Here is an 18,292-nt window from a genome sequence, read left to right as displayed (position 1 = left end):
TGATTTGTTGAAGTGTTGACAGTGGGCAGGGCATGAACTCACAAATCGCAGTCAAGTGGTTATTGTCTCAATGTCTAATAAAAGAGAAAACACATGAAAAACCAGAAATGCTGCAATAAGTAAAAAAAAAAACATCAGAAATGGTTTCCAAAAAAGTGGAAATGTTTTAGAAGGACACTTCACTTTTATTCTAAATAACTAGTAAAAGGTAAGGAGCTCTTTTAATGGTTTTGTTTATATCAGCTTGACGTGCTATACCATGACGTGCTCCATGGATCAGAGTGCGATCTGATAAAAATCTGGGTGTGTTGGTGTGTATTTATTACCTGTCCACAGTTACTGCCCTTTGCCCTCTGCACAATAAAAAGGTAGGAGGTGCCCATGAAGGTGAAGCTCAGCGTCTCCCTTTTGTGTCGAGAGAAAATACACCATTTCAGGAGTAAAAACACAGTGAGTATCTACATCTAAAGCTATAATATATAAACACACTGAATGTACACTAGATGCAGAAGAGTTTTGTGGGTTTGTACTGAAGTTTGAATGTACACAGGTTGTTTTATGACTTGATACCGTGAGTATTTCCTGTAAGTGAACTCTGTGCTGAAACAGGGTTTGATTTGTTGGAGTGAAGTAAACGTGTGTCCTGCTGTAATCTGGAGAAGGAGACATGACCTCCAACATGAGTGTGTCTGGAGAACAGGACTTAAAGAGAGACGAGAGGTGAGTTACTTTTCCATTCACCAGCAATAAACACACACCGTCTCATGGAACAGATCTGTATCTCTAAACACTCACTAGTTAACAGAGGAACTAAACTTTGGTTTAAGGTGTTTAATAGCAGTGAATATATCACTGATCTGATCTAAGAACAGTTTAGAGAAATCCTTCACTGAGAGAAGAGTAAAAAGGACTGTGTAATGTGGAGGAGAAGAGCAGCGTAGCTTTGAGTCAGTGAACTCTACAGGCTTTAAGACCCAGCTGAGTCAGTTATCTGTGACTGGGACTCCTGACATCAGTGTAATTCCTGAGGTATGGGGCGTGTCTCCTGTTTGAATAAGTGTGCAGTCTGGAGCTGAATTGAAAAGATGGAATTATTGGTGTTTAATGATGAACACATTGTGTAACAGTGCTGAGACAGCAGAGTATTAATTATTGCTGATATTTCTGTTTAATTCTAGAATGATGGAGGGAAAAAGATCAGACTCACCAGAACCCAGCTGTGTGTCCATGAAGAGTGACCGGTCAATGGATTTTCCACTTCACTTCAGAGACGGAGCCAGTTCTCCTGATGTGAGGTCAGTACAGTGAGGTGTTTTACAGCAGTGTTCCACCTGATCAAACTCACTGGTCTCATTCTGAAGCCCTTCGTGATCTTTATCAGGTGTTGAAGCAGTAAAACACTAAAGTGTGCAGTGCTGCAGCTCTCGGACTGGCAGTGTGGAAAACTGCTTTAAGAGTTCAGTTCAGCCTGCAGACCCTGAGCTGGAGGGTCTGTGCTGCTACACAACAACATTTACACCTGGGACATTAATGACTAGATCACTATTTTATTCATAAACATGTTAGTGTCAGTGAGAAATCCTGAAATCAGTGTATTGTGTTAAGAGGATAGTGTTAAATATCTGTCTCTGTATGTATTAGTGTGTGTTGTGCAGCTATGAATACATATAGTCTATATTACATCATGTGTTTTATTTCTTCACAGACCACAACAGAAGAAATCAAACCTCAGCAGAAATCAGTTGGACTCCATATTCACGGTGTGTGTTTACGGTTTTATCGATATGCAGCAGCATTATGGGTAATCAGGCAGAATTTCAGTTGTAACTGTGGGAATAGAAAGAGACTTTTCTTCTTTTCCTAAAATAAAAGCATCTCAGTGTGTAACATTATAATATTTAGATCTGTTCCTGTGTGTTTCTAACCAGGAGCTGGAACACAAAGTCATCACTCTGATAAAGAATGAGCTGAAGAGGTTTAGGAAGCTCCTGAGTCCAGATTACCCAGCATGCACTGAGAGGGAGGTGGAGGATGAGGAGGATCTGCACAGTGTCAGAGACGGAGCGCTGAAGATCACACTGCACGTCCTGAAGAACATGAACCACACAGATCTCGCTAACACACTGCAGAACAGTAAGAGCTCTGAGTCATGGTTTTATTCCATCAGGTTCACTTTAGAGAGAGGAAATAGTTTTAGAAAGGAACACTTTTAGTTTGAGTTTATCATCATGTACATCTGTTACTTTTCTGTTCTGTTCGTGGTCCAGCTTGTGGTTACTCTGTACAATGTCCTGTTCCTTCAGTAATATTTAAGTTAAGATAAGATAAGATATTACTTTATTAATCCCCAGATGGAGAAATTAGGGTGTCACAGCAGTAGCCAAGCAAAAGAAAGAAGAGATAAAAGAGATAGTAAGGAGAACAATGCAGGGATATATAAATGGTAAGTGTCTTGCCCAAGGACCCTTCGGCATGTGGAGTCCCGTGGGCCGGGAATCGAACCGCCAACCCTACGATTAGTGGACAACCCGCTCTACCACCTGAGTCACAGCCACCCCCACCTGAGTCACAGCCACCCCCACCTGAGTCACAGCCACCCCCACCTGAGTCACAGCCACCCCCACCTGAGTCACAGCCACCCCCACCTGAGTCACAGCCACCCCCACCTGAGTCACAGCCACCCCCACCTGAGTCACAGCCACCCCCACCTGAGTCACAGCCACCCCCACCTGAGTCACAGCCACCCCCACCTGAGTCACAGCCACCCCCCCCTCAAAATAAAGAGTGCATACAGGATGTATAAATATGTATAGACATAAGCGCAAACTCTCTCTCTCTCTCTCTCTCTCTCTCTCTCTCTATATATATATATATATATATATATATATATATATATATATATATATGAATAAATACACACACACACACACACATACATATGAGCAGTATATACAGCAAGCAACAATGTACAGTCCCACTATACAAGTAGCCCATGTGCATATCGCATATGTGCAATACTATATACATATTGCAGCTGTACAGTATAATCAGTGTAGACATATAACAAAAGCTTTTAAGATGTTATGTGTGAGCAGTGCAAAAAGTACAGTATGGTACCCATATTACAACAGTGTATCAGTGTATTTGTAGTGTAGTCAAAAGTAAGGTCAAGAGAGGGGGTGGCTAGGTGTTGTAAAGTCTGGTGGCTGTCGGCACAAAGGAACATCTGAAGCATTCCGTCTTGCACCTGGGGGGGATGAGCCTGTAGCTCTCCATCTGCAGCAGCTCAGCATACAGTGGATGAAGAGGGTTTCCCAAAATGGACCTGATTTTGTTTCTTATTCTCTTCTCCACCACTGTCTCCAGATTGTCCAGTTGTGACCAACAACAGAACTGGACTTCTTCACCAACTTGTTGAGTTTGTCAGCCTCCCAAGCCTTAATTCCACCTCCCCAGCATGTCACAGCAAAGAACAGGGCACTGGCTACTACAGACTGATAGAACATCTGCAGTAGCTTTCTGCTCATGTCAAAGGACCTGAACCTCCTTAGAGAAAATAGTCTGCTCCTTCCCTTCCAGTAGAGAGCATCTGTGTTTTCTGACCAGTCCAGCTTGCTGTTAATGTGCACTCCCAGGAACTTGTACGAGTCCACCATCTCTATTTTCTCCCCCTGGATGGTAATAGGTGTTGGGGGCTTTCTGTTTCGGCAGAGGTCCACTATCAGTTCTTGCCAATGTTGAGCTGAAGGTAGTTATCCTCAGACCATCTGACAAAGGTCCCCACTATGTCTCTGTACTCCTCCTCCTTATCGTCCTGTATGCAAACTGCAGCGGATCAAGGCAGTCACTTACAATCAGCTTAAGGTGCCTCAGGTCTCAGGTCTTCAGGTGCCTCAAAGGTGTTCATGACATGTCAGGTCAGCACCACAGGTCTGTAATCATTTGAGGTACCCTGGATGACCATTCTTGGCCACCGGAACAATGCAGGAGGTCTTCCACAGTTGGGGCACATTTTTCAGCCTTAGGGAAAGATTGAAGAGGTGTTGAAATACACCTGTAAGCTGTGTGGCACACACCTTGAGCAGCCGGGGGTTGATGTTGTCTGGGCCCATAGATTTGTTGATTTGGAGCTTGGATAGCTCCCATCTCACCTGGCTGGATGTTATGAATGGGCTGCTGGAGGGGGAGGGGTTGTTGGGGTGCCTGTGTCTGTGATGATTCCTGTATTGTCCTCATCATCAGGCATGTGTGAATGTCAATTTGAGCTCTCAGGGGTGGGGGCTGAGTCAAACCTGTTGAAAAACCGGTTTAGCTTATTTGCATTTTCCAGGCTGCCCTCCATGGCTGGGCTGGAATTTATAAGCCCAGTAATTCTGTTCATGCCCTCCCATACCTCTTTGGCGCTGTTTTTTTCCAGCTTGCACTCTAGCCTATCCCGGTAGCTATTTTTTTGCTTTCCTCAGCTCCCTCTTTAGCTCCTTTTAGATTGACCTGGCCTCCTCATTGTCTTCTGCCATGAATGCTCTCTTTTTCCTGTTTAGGAGGGCTTTAATGTCTTTGCTGATCCATGGCTGGTTGTTTAAAAAACAGCGGTACTTCTTTGTGGATACAATCCGGTCCTCACAGAAGTGTATGTAGTCTGTAATACACTGGGAGAGTCCCTCAATGTCCTCTGCGTGTTCCTCAAGGAACAGGTCCCAGTCTCTGGTCTAGAAGCAGTCCTGTAGGGCCTTTTCGTCCTCACTGGACCACACCTTTACAGACTTGGTGGTGACAGGCTGCTGTTTGACTACAGGCTTGTACACAGGTACAAGGTAGATCAAGTTGTGGTCTGATCTGCCCGGAGGGGGAAGTGTTACATTTTACATACTGTGTGAAGTTTGTAAGGGTTTTAGAGAGTGGGACATGGTTGAAGTTCCCGTCAATAATCATTAGTGCGCTCGATGGTGGAATGTACACAGTCACAATAATGGCGTGAGAGAACTCCCTGGTCAAATAGTATGGTCTCAGTCCCACAGCCTATAGCTCTATATCTGGCATACACATGCTCTCCTTTATTGTTATGTGTTTAGTTTTGCACCATTTTAAGTTAACAAAGACAGTTATACCTCCTCCCTTTCTTCTTACCGCTCTGTTTTCCTCTGTCTGCTCACACTAGTGCCAGCTAGCTCGACCAAAGAATCAGGAATGTTCCCTGTTAGTCATGTCTCCATGAAGCACAACAAACTGGCCTCTCTGTACTCGCGTTGGCTACTCGTCAGTGCTGCAATCTCGTCTGACTTGTTGGCCAGTGATCTTACATTTCCCATAACAAATGATGGAAGGCAAGGTTTGAGTGTCCTTTTTCTCTCCTGGCTCTCTCTAACCTTCACACTCGCTCTCGTCCCTCGCCTGTGCCTCCGTAGCTCCGCTGGTGTGTCCGTCGACAAGGCCGCCACTCTAGTCTAGTACATCAGGAGCTGCTCCCTTGAATAAACAAGCATTGTCCGAGTAATCTTGGTGGATCTAAAAATACTGCAAGAAACACATTTAAAAATTCGGGCACACATATAGACAATAAGGTGAAATAAAAAGTCTGGCGTAAAATGCAGAACAATAGAAAGTCGGAAAGAGGTGAAAAAAAAGAAGTTAAAGTTATAAGCTGCAGGAGCTGCTGTGACTGGCTGCCGCTCGCGTCGGTGCCTACTACTAAGAGAAAAAAGTACATGAATCATGAATGAACAGCAGCATTTTACAGGAGTTTACATTTTATGTTGTGCTCAGTGATTTTGCATTAAAACATGTTATTATTTTATTTATTAGAGTCTTTGACGTCTGTGTACCAGCCAAAGCTGAAATCCAACCTGAGAGAGAAGTTCAAAAGAATTAATGAAGGAATCTCACAGCATGGAAGCTCAGCACTTCTGAATGAGATCTACACAGAGCTCTACATCACAGAAGGTTGGAGTGGAGACATCAATAATGAACATGAGGTGAGACAGATTGAGACAGCGTCCAGGAGACCAGCAACACAGGAGACACCCATCAAATGTAATGAGTTCTTTAAAGACAAGTCCATCAGAAGTGTTCTGACTAAAGGAGTTGCTGGAATTGGAAAAACAGTCTCTGTGCAGAAGTTCATTCTGGACTGGGCTGAAGGGAAAGCAAATCAGGACGTCACCTTCATGTTTCCACTTCCCTTTAGAGAGCTGAACCTGATGAAGCAGGAAAATCTCAGTCTGATGGATCTTCTTCATCACTTTTTCCCAGAAATAACAAAAATAAAATTAATAGACTGTGACTCCTACAAAGTGGTGTTCATCTTTGATGGTCTGGATGAGTGTCGACTTCCTCTAAATTTCCAGAAAAATGCGAGATTGTGTGATGTGACAGAATCAGCCTCAGTGGATGTGCTGCTGACGAACCTCATCAAGGGGAACCTGCTTCCCTCTGCTCTCCTCTGGATAACCTCACGACCAGGAGCAGCCAATCAGATCCCTCCTGAGTGTGTAGACCTGGTAACAGAGGTACGAGGGTTCAGTGACTCTCAGAAAGAGGAGTACTTCAGGAAGAGGATCAGTGATCAGAGCCTGGCCAATAAAATCATCTCACACATGAAGTCTTCAAGAAGCTTCTACATCATGTGCCACATCCCAGTCTTCTGCTGGATCTCAGCCACTGTTCTAGAGAGAATGTTGGGTGAAGCAGAGAGTGGACAGATCCCCAAGACTCTGACTCAAATGTTCACACACTTCCTGATATTTCAGATCAAACACAAGCAACAGAAGTACCATCAGAAATGTGACCCTGATCCTCAGCAGATCAGAGAGAGTATCCTGGCACTGGGAAAACTGGCTTTCCAACAGCTGGAGACAGGAAACCTGATCTTCTATGAGGAAGACCTGAGAGAGTGTGGCATTGATGTGAGAGAAGCGTCAGTGTACTCAGGAGTGTGTACCCAAATCTTCAGAGAGGAGTTTGGGCTTCACCTGGGGAAGGTGTTCAGCTTTGTACATCTGAGTGTTCTGGAGTTTCTGGCTGCTTTATATGTCTTTCTGTCTTTCATCAGCAGAAATGTAACAGAGCAGCAAACCACTGATCTGTCTGATCTTCTCAACAAGACAAACATGTCTGATCTCCTCAGAAGTGCAGTGGACAAGGCCTTACAGAGTGAGAATGGACACCTGGACTTGTTCCTCCGCTTCCTTCTGGGTCTCTCACTGGAGTCCAATCAGACTCTCTTACGAGGCTTAATGCCACAGACAGGAGGCAGCTCTCACAGCAAACAGCAAATAGTTGAGTACATCAAGGAGATGATCAGGGAGAATCCATCTCCAGAGAAATCCATCAATCTATTCCACTGTCTGAATGAACTGAATGATCATTCTCTGGTGCAGGAAGTACAAACTTACCTGAACAGAGGAGGTTACAGTCGTCTCAGTGGAACCAGACTCTCTCCTGCTCAGTGGTCAGCTCTGGTGTTTGTGTTACTGAACTCAGAACAGGAGCTGGATGTGTTTGATTTGAGGAAATATGACCTATCGAACAAATGTCTTATGAAGCTACTGCCAGTGGTCAAAGCCTCCAGGAAAGCTGAGTGAGTATTTTTTTATTTATAAATGTATTACCCATTGTTTATTATTTTAATATTACACTGAACTGCACTGTTTGCTTAATGCTCTATCATATTTACTTTAATCAACTTTAAACAAACCTCTGGTACTGTTACTGTTTTATTACTTTTTGTCTAAAATTGATGAAGAAATGATTTTAGACTTGACTTGGACTCCACCTCAAATACTTGAGACTTCACTTGGACTTGGACCTCAGGGACTTGGAATGTGTCTGGTATCTTCATTTATAAGGCCCTATATGGTTTAATCCCAGAGATATGGGGATCTCAACGTGGCTCCAGGTGCAAACTGTAGAGTTTTACCCATTTTTAACCGAATGTGAATCACTTTGTTTAAATCTGATACTTATTGTATTTAAAGAGAAATGTCTGAAGAACAAATAATGCTGAAATTAGAAATATACCTTTATTTATTCACATAGAAACAATAATGTCAATATCTTCATTGCAACTTGGCCCTTTCTCTTGGAATTCAGTATATAGTTCTCTTAAATTCACAAGCAGAAGTCTTTTCTGTTTTGGGGTCTTTTTGACACTCTCATCCTTCACAGACTTAAACTCATTTTGTCCAGGATACATCCTTGAATACTCATCACTGTCAGAAAAGGCAATGACCTTGTTCACAGTTTCCTGACTCAGCTTCTTGCCCTTTTTTATGTCAATCTCAGTCAACCCCATTGGACTCTTTCTTAGAGCCTTCTTCACTAGGTAAACTGAAACATTGAATTCTGTTGCCATTCTCTCGATAATCCAACTGGGTAGGGCTAATGTCAAAATCTGAAGTTTCCTCTTCATGAGGTCTGTATACATCAACGTATCCTTCAAGGCATGAATCATCTCATTTGTAGAGTGTTCACACAGACTTGTTTTTTTTCACCCTCCAGGAGAGCTGGAGAAATGTTTAAGCTGGTGGCCACCTGGGAACAGACTGCATTTTCTTTTTCCGTAGGCTACTATGTATCTCCTACTAGTGTTTTGTACTTTGAAAGGTGAAAATCCTGCTTTAGTGAGCCTAATATTGATGGAATTTTCAGACTGTTCTCTGAAACTAGAGATTGCAGGGAGGTCTTCTCTGCAAGACGCAATCATTGCAGCAACACCCATGTCTGATTCTTCCCCTATGACGGTTTGTTGGTCCTGAGTGCTGAGTTTTACACATGTGACATAAAACCTCTGCCCTGGATAGATTGTTTTCCCTGTGATGGTGCTGATATGGTCAGCTGTTTGTAGGTCAATGATTTGTAGAGGTTTCCTTCTGGAGCGCTCTGAAAGGTTCATAACAAACCTTCTGTAGGACTACAAGAAATACATTACATACACACATGATCCAGACACAATGTCGTTGTGGAGTCAGGTACCCTGAAAGAAGTCCTTCAAAAAAGCAGCTCACGACTGCTTTTGGGAAGATAAAAAGTTTAGTATGTCCACATTTTCTGATAAAACTCTTGCTGTGGCACTTACCATCTTTAACCAAATGAATTCCAATGCTACAGTTGTCCATGGCGAGGTGTTGAAAATATATGTTTCGAAGTTCAAGTCAAGGCAAGGGGCTTTATTGTCATTTCAACCATATACAGCTGGTACAGTACACAGTGAAACGAAACAACCTTCCTCCATGACCATGGTGCTACATCAAACAACACCCTAACTACACAAGATGACACACAGCTAAATAAGATCTGCGCATTTTTACATAGAACACACATGCAAAAGTGTACAAGATATTACAGTTCTACTAAAACAGGACAATAGGCATAGGGAAGTGTGAGGTGATATCAGTGATTCCATTAAATATACCCCTTAGCAGTGAATATTATTTGATCTAGCATGTCTGACTGTGCTTCACATTTTATAACGAGGAAATTCTAATAAGCAAACACTCAAGGTGAGGCAAATCTTGGTTTATTGAATACATGGGTATAGGGAGAGTTACCACACTGCCCTAAGAGGCATGCAGTTGTTTCAAACATGTAGCTATGATACCGCATATGTGAACTATTGGTAGCTCCAGAAGCAGTTAAAATGAACAAAATCCCTTCTTCCAAATTTGCTGAAACTGGTTCAAATATACACTATTGAGAGCAAGTTATTGTGACTCAACTTGACCACCTCAGTGTATTTTCGGCCCTCGGATATTGTTAAAAATTGGTATAATCTATGCAATTGTTTTGATGGAGAACACGACATAGTTCTAGTTTCAACATTATTTGCTTTTCAGACATTCTTATTTAAAAGACAAAAAGTATCAGCTGTATGCAGATTCACATTTGGTTTTTGACCACTGAAAATTTGTCAAATTTAACAATTTACTCATGGAGCCATGTTGAGATCCCTATATCTCTGGGATCGAACTGTATAGGGCCTTAAAACTTAGGATGCCAAAAGAAAAGTTTTTTTAAGAACCAAAATCTAAAAGGGTATTAAGATATCATTAATAGTTCTTGAGAATTATGTTAAAAGAACACAAAGTTCTTTTTCCCCATTTGTTAACTGTCACCATTGGCATTTAATGCAGCAATGATTGCTATAGGCAACAGATTTTACTAATAGACTTACATACAGTTGCAATCAAAATTATTCACCCCCCATTGCAAATCTGGAACACATGAAATACTTGAACTGGCCAGGGGTAGAAGTTATATGAACTACCTGAACTGGCTAGGGGTAGAAAGTGTACGAAATACCTGGACAGGGCAGAAAAAGGAAGATATCAATGGCTGCAAGCAGATTTCTGAAAAGGCAGGTTGTGAAAAACCCTCGAGTGACTGCAAAAGACCTGCAGCAACATTTGGTGGTAACAGTCACTGAGGTTTCAGTGAGCACAGTAAGGCGCATACTAAATGCAGAAGGTTTCCATGCCAGGACTCCGTGACGTACACCACTACTGACCCAAAAGCACAAGAAAAGTCTGGAACTTTTCAGCACGATGGATCAGCGGTATGTCTGGAGAAAGAAGAATGAAGGAAGAACATTGTCCACAGTCGAGCATGGTGGAGGCTCGGTGATGCTCTGGGGCTGCTTTGCATCCTCTGGCACTGGAAACCTGCAGCGTGTGGAAGGCAAGATGGATTCATTGAAGTATCAAGAAATCCTAGGAGAAAACTTCATGGCGTCTGTGAGGAAGCTGACGCTTGAGTGCCATTGGACCTTCCAACAGGACGATGATCCCAAGCATACCTCTAATTCCACCAAGGTTCTACAGGGCACAGAAGCTTGATCACAGGTACAGGCCTTTGAAGATGGTGATAAAGACTACTGGCATACCATAGGAATCCCTACCAGATGGATTCTTTATGGATGCTGTCAAATGCTTTCTTGAAATCAATTATGTTAATGGCCAGCAGTTGCCGGTATTCAATGCACAGTTCCACGATGTTTCAGAGGGTGAAGATTTGTTCTATGCATTTTCTTCTGCTACAAAACCTGGCTTATTTCTCCCTCAGGCACCAGTCGATTGCTTTTAACAGCCGCTGCAATAGAACTATGCAGAATGCCTTCCCAGACATGGAGAGGAGGGTGATGCCAGTAGGTGCATGCCTTTATTCAGCATCTTGGCTATCTCACCTCTTCACTAGTCTTCTGGGATTTCTCTGTTTGCCAGCATTTCTTAAACAGCATTGTTAAGTTTTTGGATATGGCCTGGGCACCATGCTTTAAGACCTCAGTGGGTATCTCATCCAAGCCAGCCGCATTGATGTTCTTGAGGGTTTTAATTGTGACTTTCACCTCCTTGATTGTGATTTTGCTGGTGTCCACTTAGAGATCCTCTTGGACTTCGTCCGACTCAGAGTTGTGGGTGGTGGTCAGGTCTGGTTGATTAAGAGTTCCCCGGAAGTGTTCAAACAACCTCTTGTTTTGCTTGTCCAGGGTATTCAAAAGATTCCAATTCTTGTCTTTGCTTTGGACATTGGACTTTGTTCTCGTGCCAGTCATCTCGTTGAAGATGCCATGGAGGTTTCAAAACCCTTCTGCTGTATCCATTCCTTCTTGTCCCTTCGACAGCCTTTACCAATATGAATACAAAATATAAAAAGTAAACAATAAAACACTCTACTTAACTTCAAGTTTTAAGAGTCCAATTGACAGTAATATCTCCTGTAGCATTGTGGCTCGATTTTGTTCGTAGCAACTATGCCACCCCGAGAAAACGGGGAAAATAACCCAAATAAAGACACAAATACGTTCCACTTAGAACAGGCAAGAGTTTCCATATAAAAATACATTTTATTTTGAAGTTAAAAAGAATTATTTAAATAAAAATAAATTTAAAAAAAGCAACCAACACAGTCAGGCATTGGTCAATAAAACAGTCACAAGAAGAAATGAACAGTCATAAGAGGACTGAGGCTTCCTGTATGAAGGGCAGGCTAGTATGACAGCACCAGCTATACAAAAGGGAAGAGAACCCCACCAATCAGAATCATACCCACAAAATTCACTACAAATAAACAGCAATAATAACGACCCTTAGTTAAGTTAAGCCTAAGGTGCAGCCAAGAACTCCCCGCAGCCTCAGTGTTACGGTACGGCCAGCAGAGGGCACTGTGACTCGGCTCCTGACGAGTCACATGACATTGTTTTGGTTCGCTCGCTTCCTGCTGAACATTTATTGAAGGGACTTTCCTTTGCCACAAGTGTTTATGTTTTGAGGTGATTATGTTTGGTATTTAAATGCCTTGGTTACTGAGCACGTCGCTCAATATTATTGGTTGTATCGTTGATGTTTGTTTCCATGCCATTTTCAGTTTCTCAGTTTCTCAGTTTCTCGATTTCAGTTTCTCGTTTTCCGGTGAAGACCGCGTTTTCGTTGTGAGTTACGGGTCTAATAAAGACTTTGATCTGCACCTGTATCCGCCTCCAGTCCCGATACGTTACACTCAGGAAGTACTCAGCTCCTACAAGGAGAACAAAAACACAATTGTTTACAATATGCTCAAAACAGACAAAAGAATATAAAAAAAACCTAGACAAAACAGAAACAAACTTACTGTCACAAAAACACAGATAACCCCACACTCAAACTGATTACAGGTAGCAAGTTTACCAAAGCTGACCAAAACCATTACTACATAGCAGTATCAGCATAATTGTTAAAGACTGTTACAACACAGTTGAATTAAAGGAAACTGATCTCAGGGACAGTAACCAACACAAAGCAAAGCAAAATAAAGCAAGATAAAACAGCCCAAGGCAACCCAAAACAAGCAAAGCAGTCCAAAACCAAACAGCAACATGGCTCCGCGAGTGAGGGGGAGGAGCTATACTGAAACAACCACATCTCACTCAGCCAGCCTTAACGCATGCAAAATCGAGGACCCTAAGAACAAACAGGTGTTACAACCTGAATTTGGAAACATGCAAGATCATTTAGCTCGAGTAATAGAACCAAATGATGTATCTAATGATCCAATGACATAGTACTCACGATGGCACATACGAAAATCATATGATAGCTTCTTTAGTAGTTATCACAGCCACAGCTGGTGCTCCGACCGGGCTACATTAAACTGCCATGCTACACAAATGGGGGCCTTGATGGCACACCACACCACACCCGCACAGTCTCGGTATCCCAATGTCACACTAGACAAGTAAATCGCATGACAAGTGGACAACACTAGCATCAAACAGCTAAGCAACAATGCTAAAAACACACACCTCTGCACTCGGTAGCAATGAAGGAAGGGGTGGGTTTTTGACCATGACGTGTTCTGTGAGGCATAAACAATCGCTTATATACTGTGGTAGGAAGATAGCTCATTGGCCATGCAGTTAATAAAGGTGACGTTTTAATCACGGTACACACCTCACTACACTCCCTTTTTAGGTACCAGTTCCTCATCCTTTAGTTGGGCTGTTGCCTATTCTGTGTCAGAGTTTTGTGGGGAGTTTCGCTCTGTCACGCTTCTCCATGCTTGTTTTTGTTACAGCACACTTAGTTACATAAATCAACTGCTGAAAAGTAGCTTTTGCAACATTGGTGATATAGAGGATGTAGGAAAATTTCCATCATTAGACATTATTCATTATTCCATTTTCTCATCCTATAACATATCACCAATCGCACAGCCATTTCCACTGAGGGACACATGAAAAAGAATAAAGATGCTTTTACACCTACCTCGTTTGTCTTGGACCAATCAAACTTTTTCTATATTTAGGATCTGTTTGGACATATGCAAACGCTCCATCTGTGCTAGGGTCCACACCAAACAACTGAACCAGTGTCTGTGTAAAATCAAGGTGACCGATTTGTAACTGTATGAGCACAGAGAGCAATACACACCAACTGTTTTATCATCTCTGTGAAATTCAACATATAACTCACTGTAAAGTACGACTAGTATTGTCGTTATTAACTGGTAGTGTCGAGTTCTACAACTCTTTATTTTCTGTAATAAAATGCACTATATCTGCAGTGTTGGTTGTAGAAATTTGAACACAGATCAGAGTGTAGTGTGTGTGTGTAGGTTACTCGTTCTCATGTCTGTGTTATGTACATGAAGTAATGGTTTAATGATAAATTGTAGCTCAGAGATTGTGGAGTGCAGAAAGACGTCCCTGCTTTTGTAAATGATACATGTAAATGGTGGTGTCCTATCCTCTGATTTCTTTGTGTGAGAGAAACACACTGACATGTCTGTTACGTGGTCAACTTTAGCTGTATTGGTGTGTTTGAGATCAGTGTTCTGATATTTCATCATTTCTTTTCCAGCCTGCGTCTGTGTAATCTGACAGAGGAAAGCTGTAGAGGTCTGTCCTCAGTTTTCAGCTCAAACTCCTCCAGCTTGAGAGAACTGAACCTGAGTGGAAATAAACTACAGGATTCAGGAGTAAAGCTGCTCTCTGCTGGACTGGAGAATCCACACTGTACACTGGAGATACTGAGGTACACACACACACACACACACACACACACACACACACACACACACACACTGTACACTGGAGATACTGAGGTACACGCACACACACAGGTGGCAGAAAAGCAGCTTTGGTGTTGCTTTTCTTCAGCTGGAACTGGGGCTTTAATCAGGGTGGAAGGAATAATGAACAGCTCCAAATACCAGTCAATGTTGGCAAAAGAAAGTCTTCTGCTAAAACACTTAAGATGAAGAGGAATTTCAACTTTCAGTATGAGAATGACCCAAAACAAACCGAAATCTAATAAAAAAAGATCTGTGGGGTGTCCTGTAGAGGGCTGTGCACAGGAGATGCCCTGCCAATTTAACAGAGCTTTGCAAGGAAGAATGGCAAGATGTGCCAAACTGATTGACGCTTACCCAAAAAGATTGCATGCTGTGCTCTAAAGGTGCTTCAACTAGTATTAGTTTAGGGGTATGCACACTTGTGCAACCAGCTTATTGTACATCCATCCTCTATACTGCTTATCCTTTTCAGGGTCACGGGGAACCTGGAGCCTTTCCCAGGACAGGGTGCCAATCCATCGCAGGGCACAATCACATACACACTCACACACACACACCCATTCATACACTACAGACACTTTGGACACGCCAATCAGCCTACCATGCATGTCTTTAGACTGGGGGAGGAAACCAGAGTACCCGGAGGAAACCCCGCAGCACAGGGAGAACATGCAATCTCCGCACACACAGAGCCACAGTGGGAATCGAACCCCCGACCCTGGAGGTGTGAGGTGAACATGCTAACCACTAAGCCACCGTGCCCACTTATTGTAAAATGATTCTTATTGAATCTTATTAATTTATAGGCTAAAATTTCACAATAAAGGTAGAATTGATTTATCTGACATGATTTATCTCGGTTTTTTTTTTTTTTAACCTCACAAAGTCCTGCCAGTTTATCAGGGGTGTGTAGACTTTTTATATCCACTGTAATCATTCAAATAAAACATATTATTAATCAGTGTAACAGCACCTGGGAAGGCGAAAATCTGGAAACAGTTTACAGGAAATGTGAAGTAGGTGTGAATGTGGTGAGGTGAAAAGAAAACGGTTTGACATGAAATGTGAGAAAAAGAGATCTAGACTGTACCCAGGTGATCATGAACACCGAGCATCACACAGAGAAACTGCTGTGTTAAAATAGTTTAAAGTTTCTTAGTGACAGTTGGTTAGAAATCTTCAGCCTCTCATGTTACAATCAGTCACGTCTCTCTGTTTGAAACGTGACAATAAGAAGAAATCCAAGCACTGATTAACTTGGACATGCACAGAAATGGCACAAGGTTGTTGTGTTGGTTAAATCAGTGCTGGCTCTAAAGTGTTGAACAGCATTTAATGAAGATACCATGACAAACAGAAGTGATTTATAAACCAGCTTTCATCCTCCAGCAAAATCATACTGGTCTCTAAATATCTCTAACAGTGTGCTCGAAATCGTCTGTCAGCTGAGGCATTTGTACCATCTTGGTTTACAGCTACACACAGAGAGAGCGGCCTGTCCTTCTTTTATACACACATTTCTTTCATCTTAACTGAATGATTTAAATCTTATCGGTCTTAATTTATAGATGTGTTGGCTTGCTTTGAAAAATAATTTGTTTCCTATTGAATATTTCTTTAATAATTGCCATTAATAAGAAGTTGAGTTTCACAAAAGGTTAATGAAATGGGTGTGTAATTGAAATAAATACTGTAAGTGATTTAAATTTGAACTCCATATATAAAATCTGTGTATATACGTATATATGTTATCTGTCCTCATGGAGCTTTTACCCATTTATAAACATGTTTCTATTGTTCTGTGGGAGAGAAAAATATTCCAGAAAATGTTTGTAATGGAAAGTAAATGTGTGCACAATGTACATTGATCTACACACTGAACACACTGTAATGAAGTAGTAAAGGACAGTGTGTAAATGGTCTCCACCAGAACTTTCCCCACAGCTGCTGAACACACTGTAGGTAGACGGTTTATTTCCCAACTGATGGAAACACCTTATTTCACAATCAGATAAATAACGCTTCATAATTTCTTTTCCAGGCTGCGTGTGTGTAATCTGACAGAAGAAAGCTGTAGAGTTCTGTCCTCAATTCTCAGCTCAAACTCATCAAGACTGAGAGAACTGAACCTGAGTGAGAATAAACTGCAGGATTCAGGAGTAAAGCTGCTCTTTGCTGGACTGGAGAATCCACACTGTACACTGGAGATACTGAGGTACACACACACACACACACACACAGAGAGAGGGAGAGAGGGAGAGAGGGAGAGGGGGGGTCAGATTATCACTTTATCACAAATATTACATACAGAAATAATTGTGTCCCTCTGCACTGCCCACAACAAGTGGGGTGCTGAAGAGGAGCTGTTCTTTCAGCAACTGCACATCAGTTGTGTGTGGTCCTTTTAGATGACATCTGAGAGGGAGGAGGCTAGAGAGGAGAAATTAGGGATGAATCTTCTGTAATATCCTGCCAACCCCAAAAAGACACACATAGTACCTGTTTCTTTGAAGTGGGACTACATTACTGCCTCTATCTTCTTTACTTATGGCTTCAGTAAGCCCCGGCCAATGCGGTAGCCCAGTTACTGTGACTGTCAGCCCTGCCTTCTGGAGCATCCCCCAGGACCTCACCGAGGTGGTACAAAGATGATGTCCATCAAGATTTGTAATGTAGCTGGTGCTCCATGTAACTTAAAGGGGAGAACCCGGTACTGCCAGTGGCCGCTGGGCATACTGAAGACTGTCTTGGGCTTGGCTTCGGGGGCCAGGGCCAATTGCCAGTATCCCTTAAGTCAAGTGTGGATTTGAAATGGACTCTCCCCTGCCACTCAACTAGGTTATCTACACAGGGGAGGGGGTAGCTATCAAAGTCTGAGACTTAGTTCCACTTCTGGAAGTCATTGCAAAGCCGGATACTTCTGCCAGGCTTAGGCACTAAGACGATTGGACTAGACAAGGAGCTACCAAGGGCCCCTAAAAGGCTGCATAAACTAACGATTAAGACATTTTTATTTTTGCTAATTAATTATGTTTTTCTAAACATCCATACACTAAAATGCCATCAGAATACTTAATTTGTGAGTGTAACAGCTCATCTTCTTGTTGGACCAAGGCACTCCTGTTTGGATCTGGGGGGGAGACTGCCAAATACAGATACCACTGGCACTGGCTCAACCCATTTTCTCTGCAGATTAATGTGATATAATTGGGTGTCTGTGCACTTACCGGGATGTCACAGGCAGTAGTTGCTGGGCCCACCTTCTCAAGGACTATTTACGGGCTCTGGCAGCATGTCAGGAACTTACAGGAGGTGTTCGGTTGAAGGAGGAGTACTTCATCACCAGTCTGGAACTCCCAGGGCTGGACTGTTGAATTATAGACTTGTTGTTCGTCCCGTTGAATGGTCTCCATGTGTTTATGGATGATCAGGGCCTCTCAGTTGATCCACTCTTGCATGTCCTATACATACACGTTGGGGGAGCTGAGCGGTGAGGGCTGTTCTTCCCAGGTTTAGTGGGCCATATCCAACTGTCCCAAGAGGAGCTTGAAAGGGGTGAATCCTGTGGGGGCCATTGGAGTCTCTCAGAAGGAAAAGAGGAGATCCCAAATCCCAAATCCTCCCCTCTTCATCTACCACCCATTGCAGCATCTGCTTGAGTGTCTGATTGAAGCATTCGATGAGGCCGTCAATCTGGGGGTGGTAGATAGACATCCTTAGGTGCTTCATTTGCAACAGCTGACACAGATAA

At 42.6% G+C, this 18,292-nt stretch overlaps 1 protein-coding gene across 1 annotated transcript in view; it reads left to right on the top strand.

Annotated features, from left to right (window-relative positions):
- Positions 1-353: 353 nt before the first annotated feature.
- LOC108270637 (NACHT, LRR and PYD domains-containing protein 3) overlaps positions 354-18,292 on the top strand; it is a 118,813-nt gene continuing 100,874 nt past the window's right edge. Inside the window, exons 1-8 of the mRNA XM_053683355.1 lie at positions 354-450; positions 610-720; positions 1,179-1,295; positions 1,706-1,760; positions 1,929-2,133; positions 5,803-7,576; positions 14,328-14,501; positions 16,583-16,756. Coding sequence (XP_053539330.1) covers positions 668-720; positions 1,179-1,295; positions 1,706-1,760; positions 1,929-2,133; positions 5,803-7,576; positions 14,328-14,501; positions 16,583-16,756 — 2,552 coding nt within the window. The 5' untranslated portion in view covers positions 354-450; positions 610-667. The remainder of the gene's footprint in view (positions 451-609; positions 721-1,178; positions 1,296-1,705; positions 1,761-1,928; positions 2,134-5,802; positions 7,577-14,327; positions 14,502-16,582; positions 16,757-18,292) is intronic.

This window comes from Ictalurus punctatus, chromosome 10, assembly GCF_001660625.3.
Source record: "Ictalurus punctatus breed USDA103 chromosome 10, Coco_2.0, whole genome shotgun sequence".
In the NCBI taxonomy this organism is placed as follows: domain Eukaryota; kingdom Metazoa; phylum Chordata; class Actinopteri; order Siluriformes; family Ictaluridae; genus Ictalurus; species Ictalurus punctatus.
The sequence above is the reverse complement of the archived record's forward strand: the minus strand, read 5'-3'. Positions and strand labels throughout refer to the sequence as shown.